This window comes from Melanerpes formicivorus, unplaced genomic scaffold (assembly GCF_026170545.1).
Source record: "Melanerpes formicivorus ecotype bairdi unplaced genomic scaffold, bMelFor1.0.p_v2 SCAF_4, whole genome shotgun sequence".
Classification (NCBI taxonomy): Eukaryota; Metazoa; Chordata; class Aves; order Piciformes; family Picidae; genus Melanerpes; species Melanerpes formicivorus.
In genome coordinates, this window is record NW_027142356.1 from 33,200,760 (window position 1) to 33,216,601 (window position 15,842).

General features: G+C 44.4%; 1 protein-coding gene across 1 annotated transcript in view; it reads left to right on the plus strand.

The window, feature by feature from the left end:
• Positions 1-15,842, plus strand: part of NWD2 (NACHT and WD repeat domain containing 2) — a 64,569-nt gene that overhangs the window by 15,191 nt on the left and 33,536 nt on the right. The window contains exon 2 of the mRNA XM_068137549.1: positions 12,440-12,528. Coding sequence (XP_067993650.1) covers positions 12,440-12,528 — 89 coding nt within the window. The remainder of the gene's footprint in view (positions 1-12,439; positions 12,529-15,842) is intronic.

Sequence of the window (15,842 nt, forward strand, 5' to 3'; positions counted from 1 at the left end):
AACGTGCTGTGTCTTCAGTTTCTCCTGCCACATCGTTTAATTGTATGACAATAATTGTTTGGAAGTTGCCATGTTTTCAGGACCTTTTCTTAGTTTGCTTTATCAAATGAAAAATTGGGTTTTGAGGAATTCTTCTGCTTCATGCAGTTTGCAGAATGTGAAATTGTCCCCCTGTAGAGAGAGGTTCTGCCTGCGACCTGTGGTGCTGCTGAAGCTCCCACTGTGCCTTGGCATTCCTATGCAGATGCATTTGCAGTGCTTCCCGCGAGCGGCAGTCGAGGGAGGCAAGAGCTGCCCAGGCACCCAAGCCACAATCTGGGGACTGTTTCCAAGTTTGGGAAAGGATTCCGGGTCAACCCAACACTACTTCTTTTTTTTTTCTCTTTAAGAACCTCCACATATTGTGCAGCTGATCTTAAAGGTGCTGTGCTCCTGAGGCATAATGTGAGGTTAGTTATTAAAAGATAAAACTCTGCTTCAGAATCATAGAATCAATAAGGTTGGAAAAGACCTCAAAGATCATCAAGTCCAACCTGTCACCCAACACCTCATGACTACTAAACCATGGCTTCAAGTGCCACGTCCAATCCTTTTTTGAACACATCCAGGGACGGTGACTCCACCACCTCCCTGGGCAGCACATTCCAATGGCTAACAACTCTCTTTCTGAAGAACTTTCTCCTCACCTCAAGCCTAAACTTCCTCTGGCACAACTTGAGACTGTGTCCTCTTGTTCTGGTGCTGCTTGCCTGGGAGAAGAGATCAACCCAGAGTCCTCACTCACACCATACCCACTAGATTTCATGAGCAGTGTTTGTTTATTCATTTATTTATGGATGGAAGGTTTCATCCAAAGTCTGTGGAAGACAGTAAGACATCAGAAGGTACAGGGTGTCAATACGTGCCACCAATGCAGAACTACTTTAAAATCTGCTGAGATTAACAGATCTTTCCATTAACTTCTTTAACCTTTGGATCAGACTCCAAATTTGTTTCATGTAAGCATACACCACCTCCCAGGAAGGTGGTGGAGTCACCATCCCTGGAGGCGTTCAAGAGGGGATTGGACGTGGCACTTGGTGCCATGGTCTAGTCATGAGGTCTGTGGTGATAGGTTGGACTCAATGATCCTCGAGGTCTCTTCCAACCTTGGTTATACTGTGATACTATGTGATACTCATACTGTACCCATAGCTGAACCAGACTCTCAGAACCCACTATTTGTTTAAATAGAGAACACAATTGTGTGTGAATAGTGAAGATTTGAACCTCAGAACAGCTTCTCAAAGAAACACAGAATCACAAAATAGTTTTGGTTGGAAAAGATCTCTAAGATCATTGAGCCCAACCATGATCTGATTCTACTAAGTCTGGAACTAAACCATGTCCATCAGCATCACATCTCTGTGGCTGTTGAACACCTCCAGGAATGGGGATTCACCCACCTCCTTGGGGAACCTGTTCCATTCTTTGAGAACCGTTTCAGTCAAGGAGTTTCGTCTGTTATCCAACCTAAACCTCCCCTGCTGCAACTTGTAGCCATTTCCCATCATCTTATTGGTTGTTACTAGGGAGAAGAGACTAACCCTCATCTGGGTCCAACCTCCTTTCAGAGGGTTGTGGAGAGTGGGAAGGTCTCCTCTCAGACTTCTTTTCTCCAAACTATCAGCCACTCCTCACAAGATCTTTTCCCAGACCCTTCACCAGCTTTGTTGCCCTTCTGTCGTGTCAGTTCTACAGATATATTTCTTCTATGATCTGTATTTTAACTTGGGCCTTGACCCCTTTGATTTTACCAGTTGCCTCATGTTTTTGTCTGGATAAAAAGGCTGCCCAGAGTGGCTGTGGATTCTCCTTCTGTGGAGACATTCAAAACCCGCCTGGATGTGTTCCTTTGTGACCCACTCTAGGTGATCCTGCTCTGGCAGGGGGACTGGACTAGATGATCTCCAGAGGTTCCTTCCAACCCCTAATGTTCTGTGATTCTGCAAAATAGAGGGACCTGGGGGTACTGGTCGATGGTAGGCTGAACATGAGCCTGCAGTGTGCCCAGGCAGCCAAGAGGGCCAATGGCATCCTGGCCTGCATCAAGAACAGTGTGGCCAGCAGGAGCAGGGAGGTCATTCTGCCCCTGTACACTGCACTGGTTAGGCCACACCTCGAGTACTGTGTCCAGTTCTGGGCCCCTCAGTTTAGGAAGGAGGTTGACTTGCTGGAATGAGTCCAGAGAAGGGCAACGAAGTTGGTGAGGGGTTTGGAACACAAGCCTTATGAGGAAAGACTGAGGGAGCTGGGATTGCTTAGCCTGGAGAAGAGGAGACTCAGGGGTGACCTTATCACTCTCTACAACTACCTGAAGGGAGGTTGTAGACAGGCAGATGTTGGTCTCTTCTCCCAGGCAGCCAGTAGCAGAACAAGAGGACACAGTCTCAGGCTGCACCAGGGGAGGTTCAGGTTGGTTGTTAGGAAGAAGTTCTATATAGAAAGAGTGATTGCCCATTGGAATGGGCTGCCTGGGGAGGTGGTGGAGTTGCCGTCACTGGAGGTGTTCAGGAGGAGACTTGATGGGGTGCTTGGTGCCATGGGTTAGTTGTTTAGGTGGGTTGGATTGGTTGATGGGTTGGACACGATGATCTTGAAGGTCTCTTCCAACCTGGTTTGGTTTATTCTATTCTATTATTCTAAAATTGCCACCTGGGTGTCATTGCTGAGCCAATAGGTGGCACTGGTCAATCGTATTGACAGTCAAGACACAGAACTATGATGTCAGTGTGAAATGTGGCCAGCTATTGAATATTGAATAATTAAACAAAAAAAATAGATCCATATTCTAGATGCTGGGTTACATTTCTCATCTTCCAGACTCGACAGCAGGGAACATTTCAGAGAGGCAGGGTTTAGAGCAACCTCTTGTTTTAAATTGGATATTGTATGATTTGAGGGCTGAAAAAGAAGAGCTCATTGCTGCACATAGACATTATAGGCTTGTAATTATGCCCTACATTTTGAGTCCTGCCTCAGACAGTTAGAGCTTTTGTGTGGAAAATGTGTTTGTTTAAATGTTCTGGTGTAGACCACAAATTTGTAGTCATATCCTATCATTTCTTTACAATTGAGAGGCACATTTCAGGACTGATTACCAATTTCATGCTATTTTTCTTGATTTCTTCTGATTTTCATGCCAAGCACCCATTCTTTTGGGCTCAAATGCCCAAAGAACTGAGAGGGCTGACAAGAGGGTGATGCCACCAAGTCTTCTTACACATTAGCCTGGTGGCTAAACTCTGAGCTGAAGGACTATAATCTAGGTTCTCCCTAGTCTGATAGGGATACACACAGTTCATAGATTCATAGAATGGTTTAGGTTGGAAGGGACCTTCAAGTTCCAGCTACTCCTGCCATGGGCAGGGATGCCTTCCACTAAACCAGGTTGCTCAAGGCCTCACTCAACCTGGCCTTGAAGACCTCCAGGGAGGATCATCCATGACCTCCCTGGGCAACCTTCCTGCACATCCCATGAGAGGGCTCCCACCATCATTCTGGATAAGGACATCACAGTAATGCTGCAGTGTTTTGGCAGTCAGAATTTGTTTGGAGGGCTGCAGTCAGTCGTGGGGTTTAGTTTCATGAATGATCTTCAGTCTGTCCAGTTTCTCATTTGCCTTCTTAGAGAGCCTGTACAGACTTGAAGGTTGGCAGTGTGGTCTGGGGAGGAGACAGTGGAAGAAGTGACCAAGACCAATCTGTTCCCATTCCCAGTCTATCTAAAAAGAGTCTTGGGAAGCTTTTGGTGCTTATTATAATTCTCTCTGCTCACAGAAACCTTGAGGGAATGAAACAAGAGTCTCTGGAGCTCATTTTCTAGGAGGGCAAGAGTACTAAGTAGCTCAAATCATTTTTTTCCCCCTCTCTTACCAGCTAGGATTGAAAATCCTTGCTTGCAAAGTGCTCTGAGATTCTCAGATGAAAGGCACTATAGAAATGCAAATGACTTGTTATTATGGTATTATTCTCAAAGACAAAGTTTCCATAATATTTAGGGACATTTGTTACCTAGTGGTATTAAAAGATTTAGTAGCAGGGGTAACAGACAAAGCTATTGTGTGCTACTACTGGTAAAAAGGCAGTTTAAAAGGAATCATTCAGATGTGTAGTCATATGTGACAAGGACATGCTAGCATTAAGGATCTTGGCAGCCACTTCTTTACTTGCTATTGCTGCTGAGTAATTTTTAACCTTATTTGCATCACATCCTTAGATAAATCAAGTGCAGAAATTTTCACTGCAGTTAATAGACAATGGTTATCAAGTACCCACATTCTTTACTATTGCAATCCATTCAAAAAGAAATCCCATGGCAAGAACCTGTCCTATCCATCCAGCAGATCTAAGGATGTGGAGTGCTGGGAGGAAGCAAACAGCTGGGTGTCTTCGTGGATGTGCATTCAGGACTAGATCAGAAGTTCTCTGCACATCCAAGGCTTCACAGTATCACAGTATAACTTAGGTTGGAAAGGACCTCGAGGATCATCGAGTCCAACCTATCAACACAGACCCCATGACTAGACCATGGCACCAAGTGCCACGTCCAATCCCCTCTTGAACGCCTCCAGGGACAGTGACTCCACCACCTCCCTGGGCAGCACATTCCTCGCTCAGTGAAGAACTTCCTCCTCACCTCGAGTCTAAACCTCCCCTGGCACAGCTTGAGACTGTGTCCCCTTGTTCTGCTTCCATAGTTGCACAAGAGATTCTGACATTCCATAATAATAAAGATATGGGGAGGTTTAGAGTGGGTATTAGGAAAATTGTATTTACTGGAGAGTGGTCAGGCTTTGGAACAGGCTGCTGAGGGTAGTGGTGGAGTCACTCCCCCGGAGGTGTTCAAAAAATATGTAAACATGGCACTTCAAGACATGGTTTAATGGCCAAGGTGGTGTTGGGTTGAAGGTTGGACTTGATGATCCCAGAGGGCTTTTCCAGCCAAAACAATTCTATGATTCTGCTACATCTGTGTGCCACTGTGCGGGAGACTAAGCTAGCAGAGAAGCAGGCTGTGAAAAAGGTGAGGTCAAGACTCCCAGCAACCTTCTGCCCCAACCTACTGCAAAGTGCAGAAACACCAAGGACAGGGGAGGAATACCTGATCTAGTTGAGGATGTCCCTGCTTGCTGTGGAGGGGGTTGCACTAGATGACCTTTGGAGCTCCCTTCCAACTATGGTTCTATGATTCTATAAAACTGCATCTCCTGTGCATAGAAGGAGCTGTTCTTTCCTGAGTGGTGGGCTGGAGGTGAAACCTGCAGGCAGTTCTGTGACCTTGTATGACGTTCATTTCTTGGTGCCTTGAACAGCTGCAAAGGCAGCTTTTTTACTTCTTGATTTTTCTGCCTTGGTTCTTCCAGGTTCAGCTGCCTGCCTCAACCTGTTAGTGTCAGTCAATAATTTTCCTGCCAGCTCCCACAAGCTGGGTCATGCAGCATCGCTCTGTCAGTCAAACTGTGGCAGCACAAACACCCTCCCTCCCTTAGGGCTGTCCCCTGCTTGAGGGCCTCAGCTTGCATCATGGGGCTGAGCAACCTTCATATTCAGCTGTGGCAAGCTTTGGTTGAATAAGTGTCATCATGTGACTGCAGCCTATGTGTGTCTTTTGCAAGGGCTTGTGGTGATAGGATGAGGGACAATGGATTGAAGCTTGAAGAGGGGAGGTTTAGACTGGATATTAGGAAGAAATTCTTTACAGGGAGGGTGGTGAGACAGTGAAACAGGTCACCCAGGGACGTTGTGGGTGCCCCTTCCCTGGATGGGTTCAAAACCAGGTTGGATGAAGCCTTGAGCAGCCTGGTCTAGTGGGAAGTGTCCACACCCATGGCAGGGATGTAGGAACTAGATTACTTTTAAGGTCCTTCCAATCCAAGCCATTCTATGGATCTATGAAACAGCCATTCCCATCACTATGGCTGAACTCAGACCAGTATCACCACCAGCAAAAAGAGAAGCTCTTTGGTGTTAGGGCACAATGACTGGTGAGCAGTTTCCTTCAGGGTTCCATGTTAACTCTTTCAGTTCATTTGCATAAATGTTTTGACATTTTGTTTAATTAGGCTATTTTCCATGCTAGGAACAAGTTCCTTACCATGAGTTCTGGGCCCCTCAATTTAAGAAGATCATTGAGACTCTTGAATGTGTCCAGAGAAGGGCAATGAGGCTGGGGAGAGGCCTCGAGCACAAGCCCCATGAGGAGAGGCTGAGTGGCCTGGGATTGTTTAGCCTGGAGAAGAGGAGGTTCAGGGGAGACCTTACTGCTGTCTACAACTACCTGAATGGAGGCTGTAGCCAGGAGGGGTTTGGTCTCTTCTCCCAGGCAACCAGCACCAGAATAGGAGGACACAGTCTCAAGCTGTGCCAGGGGAAGTTTAGGCTGGAGGTGAGGAGAAAGTTCTTCACAGAAAGAGTGATTGGCCATTGGAATGGGCTGCCCAGGGAGGTGGTGGAGTCACCATCCCTGGAAGTGTTCAAAAAAGGATTGGACATGACACTTGAAGCCATGGTTTACTTAGTCATGAGGTGTTAGGTAAGAGGTTGGACTTGATGATCTCTGAGATCTTTTCCAACCTTATTGTTTCTATGACATGATTCTATGAGGGTGGTGCAACACTGGAACGGGTTGTGCAGGGAGGTAGTTGAGGCCCCATCTCTGGAGATATTCAAGGTGAGGCTCGACAGGGCTCTGGGCAACCTGATCTACTTGAGGATCCCCCTACTGAGTAGAGAGGGGGCTGGACTAGATAACCTTAGGAGGTCCCTTCCAACCCAGGCCATTCTATGATACTATGATTCTGTTTTCCATGACCCATTTCATCCCAGAGATGACTTCTTGGCAACTGTTTGTAAATTCAAATAATCTGTTTACTAACACAAGAATGTAAAATGTGCTTTTCCTATTAAAAATAAAACAAGCAACTGTAATAGCAGAACAGCTTGAGTTTGAAGGTCAGGCTTTGGCATGGAAGTAGTTCACGTTGAGAAGCAGAACCGTGGAGTGCTCTAATGAAAACTGGCAGTGATTTGACTGAGCCACAAGCCTTCAGAAATCACACCTAATACAAACAATCATGTTTGAACAGCAATTGCCTGATGCTGGAAAAAAGGCTGTAAATGCCTGTGTGGGTAATTCAGAGAAGGCTCACCATTGTGTGGGGAGAGGAGAGCTGCCGTGGCATCCCCAGTCAGTTCAGGGTGTAGGGGTGGGCAGGATGCCGTGGCTATGCGGCTTAGGAGGGAACCAGGGAATCATTGTTTTGGTTGGAAAAGACCTTTAAGATCATCAAGTCAAACCTTTATCTCTACAAAGGCTGGGCCTAAACCCTGCCTCTCAGCACTAAATCTGGGTAGCTTTTAAACACCTCTAGGGATGGAGATTCAATCACCTCCCTGTTTCAGTCTTTAAGAACCCTTTCAGTCAGGAGGTTTCTTTTTGTATCCAACCTCAACCTCCATTGGTACAACTTGAGGCTGTTTCCTCTCATCCTATCACTTGTTACTAGGGAGAAGAGACCAACATCCACTTGGCTCCAGCCGCCTTACTGGGCTTTGTAGATAGCCAGGAGGTCTCTCCTCAGCCTCCTTTTCTCCAGGCTAAACAACCCCAGGTCCCTCAGCTGCTCCTCCCCAGACCCGTTCTCCAGACCCTTCGCCAGTTTAGTTGCCCTTCTCTGGACCTGCTCCAGCACCTCAATGTCTTTCTTCTAGTGAAGGCCCCAAAACTGAACACAATACTCAAGGTGTGGCCCCACCAGTGTTGACTACAGGGGGACAATCATTTCCCTGGTCCTGCTGGTCATACTATTCCTGACCCAGGCCAGGATGCTGTTGGCCTTCTTAGTCACCTGGGCACACACTGGCTCATGTTCATCCAGCTGCCAAGAAACACCGCTAGGTCTTTGCTGGGCAGTTTCCAACCACTCTGCTCCAAGCCTGGAGCTTTCATGGTGTTGTGACTCAGGTGCATGACCCAGCACTTGGCCTCACTGAATCTTATACAATTGGCCTCAGCCTATCAACCATCTTCAAGAGTTAGCACAGAAGATGTGCATGCAGGCAGCCACTGTCTCTTGCTCGAGATCATGTCATGTTTTGGTTTCAGTTAAATGGTGAAGACAGGTTCAGGGTTTGGTTGGTTGGGTTTTTTATGCTGGTTTACGTTTTTGCAGATGTAGTTTCATTCCCATCTTTTGCTGTGGACTATCATTTGGATTTTGTGGTATAAGAATTAGTGTGAGGAGGTGTATAAAGCTCATCTCACAGCTACTGTCTCTTTTTGGCTGCCCGAAGAATGTAATTTAGTTAATCCGTTCATCTGCAGCAGCAGCCTGGAAGGTGGAATTTGCCTGTGTGACATTATTGTTGTTAGGATCTGCCAGCTTCACAGATTTGCTGTCACTGTAAATCAGGTTAGACTTTATTTAATTAAACCAGCTTATCTGCCATCCATACTAATTATTGTAGTCCATCTTAACTGCCTGCACTTCTGTTTCCTTAAAGTTTCACAATCTGTGACGAATACAAGAATTCTTTACATTCATTAACATAAGCACTCCACTCAGGTTCTAATTAAATGGGCACATCCCATTCAATCTGGAGGTGGGAATGAAAAAATACAGGATGGCTATGCCAGGTGTGTTATGCAGAACATGGGTCCAGCTGAAAGAATGCTTCTGCTTCTGTTTGATAGATACGTAGCACTACTCTTGCTGTGCTTTGTGTCGTTTTCTGAACAAGACTCCACAAAGCACTGTGCTCTAAAATGAGAGGCAGTGGACTTTGCACTGTAAAGCCCATGGGCATCAATAGAGAGCAGCAGAAGATGGCTTTATCTGTTGTGTAGCTCAGACAATATCTTTCCCATTTACCATTTAGTCATCATTATTCTTTACTTCTGACCTTTTCCAATACTTTTGTTCCTGCAGCTTAGTCTATTTGAGTTCCCTAGTAGGACCATTCTGTCCTTTGTCATGTTGGTCATTTCAGTAACTGCAGACAGTAACTGTGAATTGTTGTTTCCTCACTAACAAACCTGTATTCATGATTAATTTTCATTTAGAGAAGCAAGAATCATTTTGGTTTATAGAATCATAGATTTATTCCAGTTGGAAAAGACCTTTGAGATCATCAAGTCCAACCATGGTCTAACTCTACCAAGTCTGGTGCTAAACCATGTCCCTCAACACCACATCTCTATGATTTTTAAACACCTCCAGGGATGGGATTCAATCACCCTGGGGAGCCTATTCTGATGTTGGAGAGCAATTTCTGTCAAGTTTCTTCTAATATCCAAGGTAAACCTCATTTGGTGCAACTTGAAGCCATTCTTCTCATCCCATCACTTGTTACTAGGGAGAAGAGACCAGCAACCAACCTCTTTTCAGGGAGTTGTAGAGAGCAATGAGGTCTTAGAATAGAATGGAATAGAGTGGGACAGAATTAACCAGGCTGGAAAAGACCTTTGAGATCATCGAGTCCAACCTATCATCCAACAGCTTCTTCTACTCCAGACTAAACAATCCCAGTTCCTTCAGCTGGTCCTCATAAAAATTGTTTTCCAGAGCCTATTTATCTTAGTGCCTGAGTAGTAAGCTGGTCTTCAACAGGTTTTCTTGTATTCATTCATGAAGATATGACGCCTTTGTGTTGTCATAGACTGGTATGCCAAAACTGACTTGTGCTGAAGCAAAGAATATAGAAGACAGTCTTCTGTCTCTGACTGATCTAAGGTCCTCAGTTCCTGGGAAGGTGAAAACAAAAAGTGAAGTGTTTCAAATGAAGCAGAGTAGGCAGGTAGCTTTTACCACAAGGTGCAGCAGCACTGAGCAGTACAGTGACTCCAAGCTAGCACTGAGAAAAGTTGCTTTGGAGCCAAAATAATGCTGCTGTGTTGGCACAGTACAAGCCTCTGGCCAATTAGCCTTGTGAGCTGTGTACTACATTCTGCAAGAAAAGGTTGACTCAGGCAGTAAAGTATGGGAGGAAATTAATGACTATGCTTCCTGAGGAGGGAGCAACTCATCTGTCCCTCTGTTCCTTGTGTAGTAATTCAGGCAGCTCTGGGCTGAAGGTGTTGGGTTTTGCACTCCATTCCTAAATATTTGTAGGATGTGTCTTTATTCATCCAGATCTGTAGTACATTTCTGAAGTGAATCCTGTGTTCATCACTGTCTAACATGTCTCACATCATAGAGCAGGAGCAGGAAGGTGACAGTGCCCCTGTACTCAGCATTGGTAAGGCCACTCCTCAAGTACTGTGTTCTGTTCTGGCCCTCTCACCACAGGAGGGATATTGAGGTGCTGGAGTGAGTCCAGAGAAGGGCAACCAGGCTCATGAAGGGCCTGGGGCACATGGCTTATGAGGAGCATCTGAGGGAGCTGGGGTTATTCATTCTGGAGAAGAGGAGGCTGAGGGGAGACATAATTGCTCTCTACAGCTACCTGAAAGGGAGGCTGGAGCAAGGAGGGAGCCAGCCTCTTCTCCTTGGTGGCAAGCAACAGGACTAGAGGAAATGGTTTCAAGCTGCACCATGGGAAGTTCAGCCTGGAAAGGTTTCTCAAACTTTGGAATGGTCTGCCCAGGGCAGTGGTGGAGTCACCATCTCTGAGGGTGTGGACCTGGCACTTGGGGACATAGTTTAGTGTTGACCCTTCAGTGCTGGGTCAAAGGTCGGACTGGATGATCTTTGAGGTCTCTTCCAACTGGACATTTTCTGTGATTCTGTGATATGCATAAACTGGATTCCTTTTGGATGAAAAGCAGGAATATAATACCAGGATCTCACCTAATGCACTCCAAAAGTTTGTGGTAGTTGAGCTCAATACAAAGTAAAATGTCCTGAAATAGATACGGCATGGACATTGACACCAGAGGTGTCATCTCTCTGTGTCTTAAGTCAGTTGACAGTGTTCACAGCCAAGATCTAGCAAAATCCAACACATACCTTCATTTTGTTGGGAAAGACAATAAAATGTATTAACTATGCAAGATTGCATTACTGACTACATTTATTTTTGACAGGATGTTTCTTGAGTGATGTGGTTGACAGAGATGTGCTCAGGTTAATCTGAAGAGACAGAGCTTACTCATAATTTTGGTGTCATTGCCATATTGTCCTTCCTTATCAAAACACAGGTCATTTTGCATAGTAAGAACAATCTGATGTCAGTATGACAGCATTTAGTCAGAATTTATGTCAGCACTTAGTATGATAGCAGCAATTAACTGAACCAAAAGTTACCATAATTAATGCCATCAAGAGCTTCCTTCCTTTTGAGCAGAAAAAAAGATTAAAGATGGGGAAAGAAGTTATAATTTGGCACAATGTTTTTAATTCATGTTATCGATTTACTTCTAAGTATGGAGATCCCTTTTATCTTTGACATTGTGGTGGTTTGGCCCTGGCCTGGAGGCCAGATGCCCACCAAGGCCACTCTATTACTCCCCCTCTTAAGTGGACAGGGAAAGAAGGGAAAAGATATAACAGAAGCCAGGAAGAGGATAGAAGCAATATTAATAACAAAAATAAGCAAACAGCAACAGACAGCGTGGAAGCAAAAAGCAGAGAGAGAGAGATGTTAGTCTCTACTTCCCATCAGCTGGATGATGGTCGGTCTTGGGAAGCAGGGCTCTCTAAGTTTGGTGGCTATTTGGTAGGATAGATGCCATGGATGAACCCCCCACTTCCTTCTTTTACTTCATGCTTATATCTGAGCTGACATCGTATGGTATGGAATACCTCTTTGGCCAGTCTGGGTCAGCTGGCTCAGCCATGTCCCCTCCCAAGGTCTTGCCCACCCCTCAATGTACTCTTGGGGCAGGGAAATGTTGAAAGGACACAGCCTGGATACTTATTCAACAGTAGCCAAAACACTGCTGTGTTATCAACTACTGTGGCAAAACACAGCACTAGAAAGATGCTGTGAGGAGAATTAACTCCAGCTCGGTCCACCCCAATACAGATGTATTTCTTTGTTCCATGGGATTTCTAATTCATAAAATTCAGCTTCCTGAAAATGAAGTAGAAGGCAAACTGACAAATTCTGTCTGCTGAATTACACAATTAATTCATCTGCATTCTGTTGAAGTGTGCTGCAGTATTAAGGGTGTAGATGAAGCCTAATGTGGAACTTAGAGACACATTTATGTGTTTGTACAACATATAGTTTGGAGGTAAAATCCCAGCACTTGATTTTCCTTAGGTTTGTGTCTGTGTATGCTAAGGGCTCTTTATGTGGTAAATCTTACCTCTGAATAAAAGAAGAGAGTTCATGTAAATATGGTTTAGTACTGGCCTTGGTGGACTTAGGTAATGGTTGGATCCAATGATCTTAAAGGTCTTGTCCAACCCAAACCATTCTGTGATCGTTACTAACATCTTTTTCCCCACCACAGATACCATAGCTGAGAGGAGCGCCCTAAGAGAACACGTATATCCAAAGCTGAGAGAATTCTGCAGGGAAAACTATGGCCTGGAATTTCAGGTAGGTTTTGGTGTGTTGAATCTTGCATTATTTTTTTCTTGAAGATAACTCCCTTTCAAACAGATAACATTTCAAAACATCCTTGGTAAAACAGTAATGGCTTCAAAGTGGAAGAAGCTTGATTTCGATTAGACATTAGGAAAAAATTCTTCCCCATGAGGAGGGTGCTGAGGCACTGGAACAGGTTGCTCAGAGAAGATGTGGAGGCTGCAAACCTGGAAGTGTTCAAAGCCATGCTGGTTAGGGGCTTGCACAGTCTGTAGGCTGTCCCTAGGCTGGAACCAGGTGATCTTTAAGGTCCCTTCCAACCCAAACCATTCTGTGACTCTGTGAAAAATCTCCTTTTATATGTTAATTGAACTGATGTAACAAAATCATTTTAGTGTCATATTTGAGGTAAATTCTGAACAGATGAAAAAACCACACAGTTTTACAATCCGGTGTTGCACTGACAGTGAAAAAGATGTGGCAACAAAGTGGCTGAGTTTCACTTTAGACACTTACTAAAACCAGGTCTATTGTAAATATTGCAAGTGTTTCAGAAGAAGTAATGTTACACCTAAATTGATGTGTTGTAATTACACAAACCATACTTAATGCAACCTGGTTTTAATGACATGTGGTACCATCTGGATATCATAATTCTTGCAATCTGACTACAGGTTTGTCTTTCACTGGCATGTAGAAAATAAGTCAACTAGGTGAATATTGAAACTGGTTACCAAAATCAGTTGAAAGTGGAACATTTCAGCAGTGATTGTTCTCTGCGGAATTTGCTTCCTTCCATGTGCATTGCAAAATCCCCATTGCTTCAGTCAGTTCATGTTTTCCTTTGTCTTATGGAAGACATAGACCCACCTGCACCTTTGTAAGAGCCAATTGGTGGTAAACACACTTCGTGAGATTTAAAACACAGGAGTTTGGGATCATAGTTTAAGTCTTGTGTACCTGTAAGTCACGTATGTCTTAATCAACAGTCCAGGATTCATCCAGTAAAGTCCTGTATATATCACCAGGTGTGGAGCTGGTGCTGTGCTTAGAGGTAGAAATCATAGAATCATAGAATCATTAAGGTTGGAAAAGACCTCAAAGATGATCAAGTCCAATCTGTCACCCAAGACCTCATGACTACTAAACCATGGCTTCAAGTGCCACACCCAATCCCCTCTTGAACACCTCCAGGGATGGTGACTCCACCACCTCCCTGGGCAGCACATTCCAATGGCTAACAACTCTCTCTGTGAAGAACTTCCTTCTCACCTCGAGCCTAAACTTCCCCTGGTGCAGTTTGACACTGTGTCCTCGTTCTGGTGCTGGTTGCTTGGGAGAAGAGACCAACCCCTACATGTGAGGATGTAAAAATGTTTTCCAGTTTTTCAAACATCCTGATTCCACATCCTGAAGCCTTCCTCATGCACTAGTAGTAATCTCCCATCTTAGTGACCCCAAAAACTGAGCTCTCCAGAGTGCAGCCTGGAAACAGCTAATACCATTTCTGCAACATCCTGCTCCTCCCAGCGTATTATTCTTGATGCACATGCAGCTGGTTTTTAATCAAAATAACAAGTTCTTAAATTAGGATATTTGGGTTTAATTCCCTGAGTCACTTGGACTTGCTGAATCTGCATGGTGATAAATTCCAGAGTGATTTTTGATTATGGCTATAAAAGAATTTCATCTGAAGGTCCTAGCTCATCAGCTGATTGGGAAGTCCCAGCTGCAGTGGTACATGCAAGGAATAGCAAAAGGTATTTAAATAATGAAGCGTTTTTCTCCTGGTACTACCGTGTGATATTAATGGAAAATATAAACTCTATTTCTCAGTCATCTTTGAGGAGACATCTCAGTGACAGGAGGGAAATGTCTCTTCAAAGTAGATCATAATCCACCAAATACTTTGTGAGAGGAAACATGTCTTTCTCCAAATGGATTGTAATGTAGTCTTGAGGGGAGGAATAATTAAGTTTAGTCTACTTGATATTCATGGGAGCAAATTCTTTTATTACATAGTTTCAACACCAGGAGCATCTCTATGTAATATGAGGTCTGAGAGACAGCTCCTCTGATATGTTTCTGAAAACAGCTAGAAAGCTCTCACATTTCTGTGGAAGCAAAGGAGGAAAACCTGCACAAAAAATTGCCCAGGGAAAGGAGTAAAGCATTTCAGAGGAGGCTGTGAGGTAGACTTTAGCAAAACTGTCTTGTTTTGTTTTGTTTCTTTCCTTTTGCATTCCTGATACACTAAGTTCATTAGGTTACCATCGACTGAGCATCAGCTTTACAGTGAGGGTGGTGAGACACTGGAACAGGTTGCCCAGGGAGGTTGTGGATGCCCCCTCCCTGGAGGTGTTCAAGGCCAGGTTGGATGAGGCCTTGAGCAACCTGATCTAGTGGAAGGTGTCTCTACCCATGGCAGGGGGATTGGAACTAGATGATCTTGAAGGTCCCTTCCAACCCAAACTGTTCTGTGAATGTATGAACTTAGTATCAAGACTAGAGTTTCCTGTCCAGTGGTGTCAAGAAAGCATTATGTGCTTTTCAGATAGAGGGATACATTTCTATTTCTCTGCACAGAGCAGAACACATAACAGCTATATAATCTACTGATAAAACAAGCACTGCCCTGCATGCTACTAGCACAAATGCAGGGTGTCCTGAAGACACCCTCTTCCGGGTAGATCATGACCCAAATGAAATCCATTTGAGTGCATTCATTGCTCCAGCTTCCTCTGAGTCATCTGGCTGCACTAGTATTGTTCCACTTGTTGCAAAGCATGAGATCTATCAGGTGTCATCAAGTTTGGAAGAGATGTGAAAGAACATGGTGTGTGTGGAAGCAGAACTGAATATATTCAACTGCTCTATGAATCCATTTGCTCAGTGGGCTTCCTTTTCCACTGAATCAGAAAACAGTTCTGACAAACAGGTATTGGTGAAGGCAGAAAGCAAGTAAGCTGAAAGAATGAACTCCAGAGTGCATGGTGTTTTGTACCTGCTATACAACGTTCTGTAGGGGAGGACAGAGAGGGTAAAAAAGGAGTTGTAATAGAAAAATTTTGGAGAATAACTGCCATAGTTAATTAGCAGCACACACTTTTCTTCTTGGGAACCATTAAGTGCTCTAAATCATTCTCATCACATGATGTGTGCTAGAAGGAAAATGGAATTTTGCATGAATAAAAATGTTTAGTGGTTTTCTGAGCACTTGGAGAAAAGGAGGCTGAGGTGAGACGTCCTCACTCTCTACAACTCCCTGAAAGGAGGTTAGAGCCAGGAGGGGGTTGGTTTCTTCTCCCAACTAGTGATAGATGGAA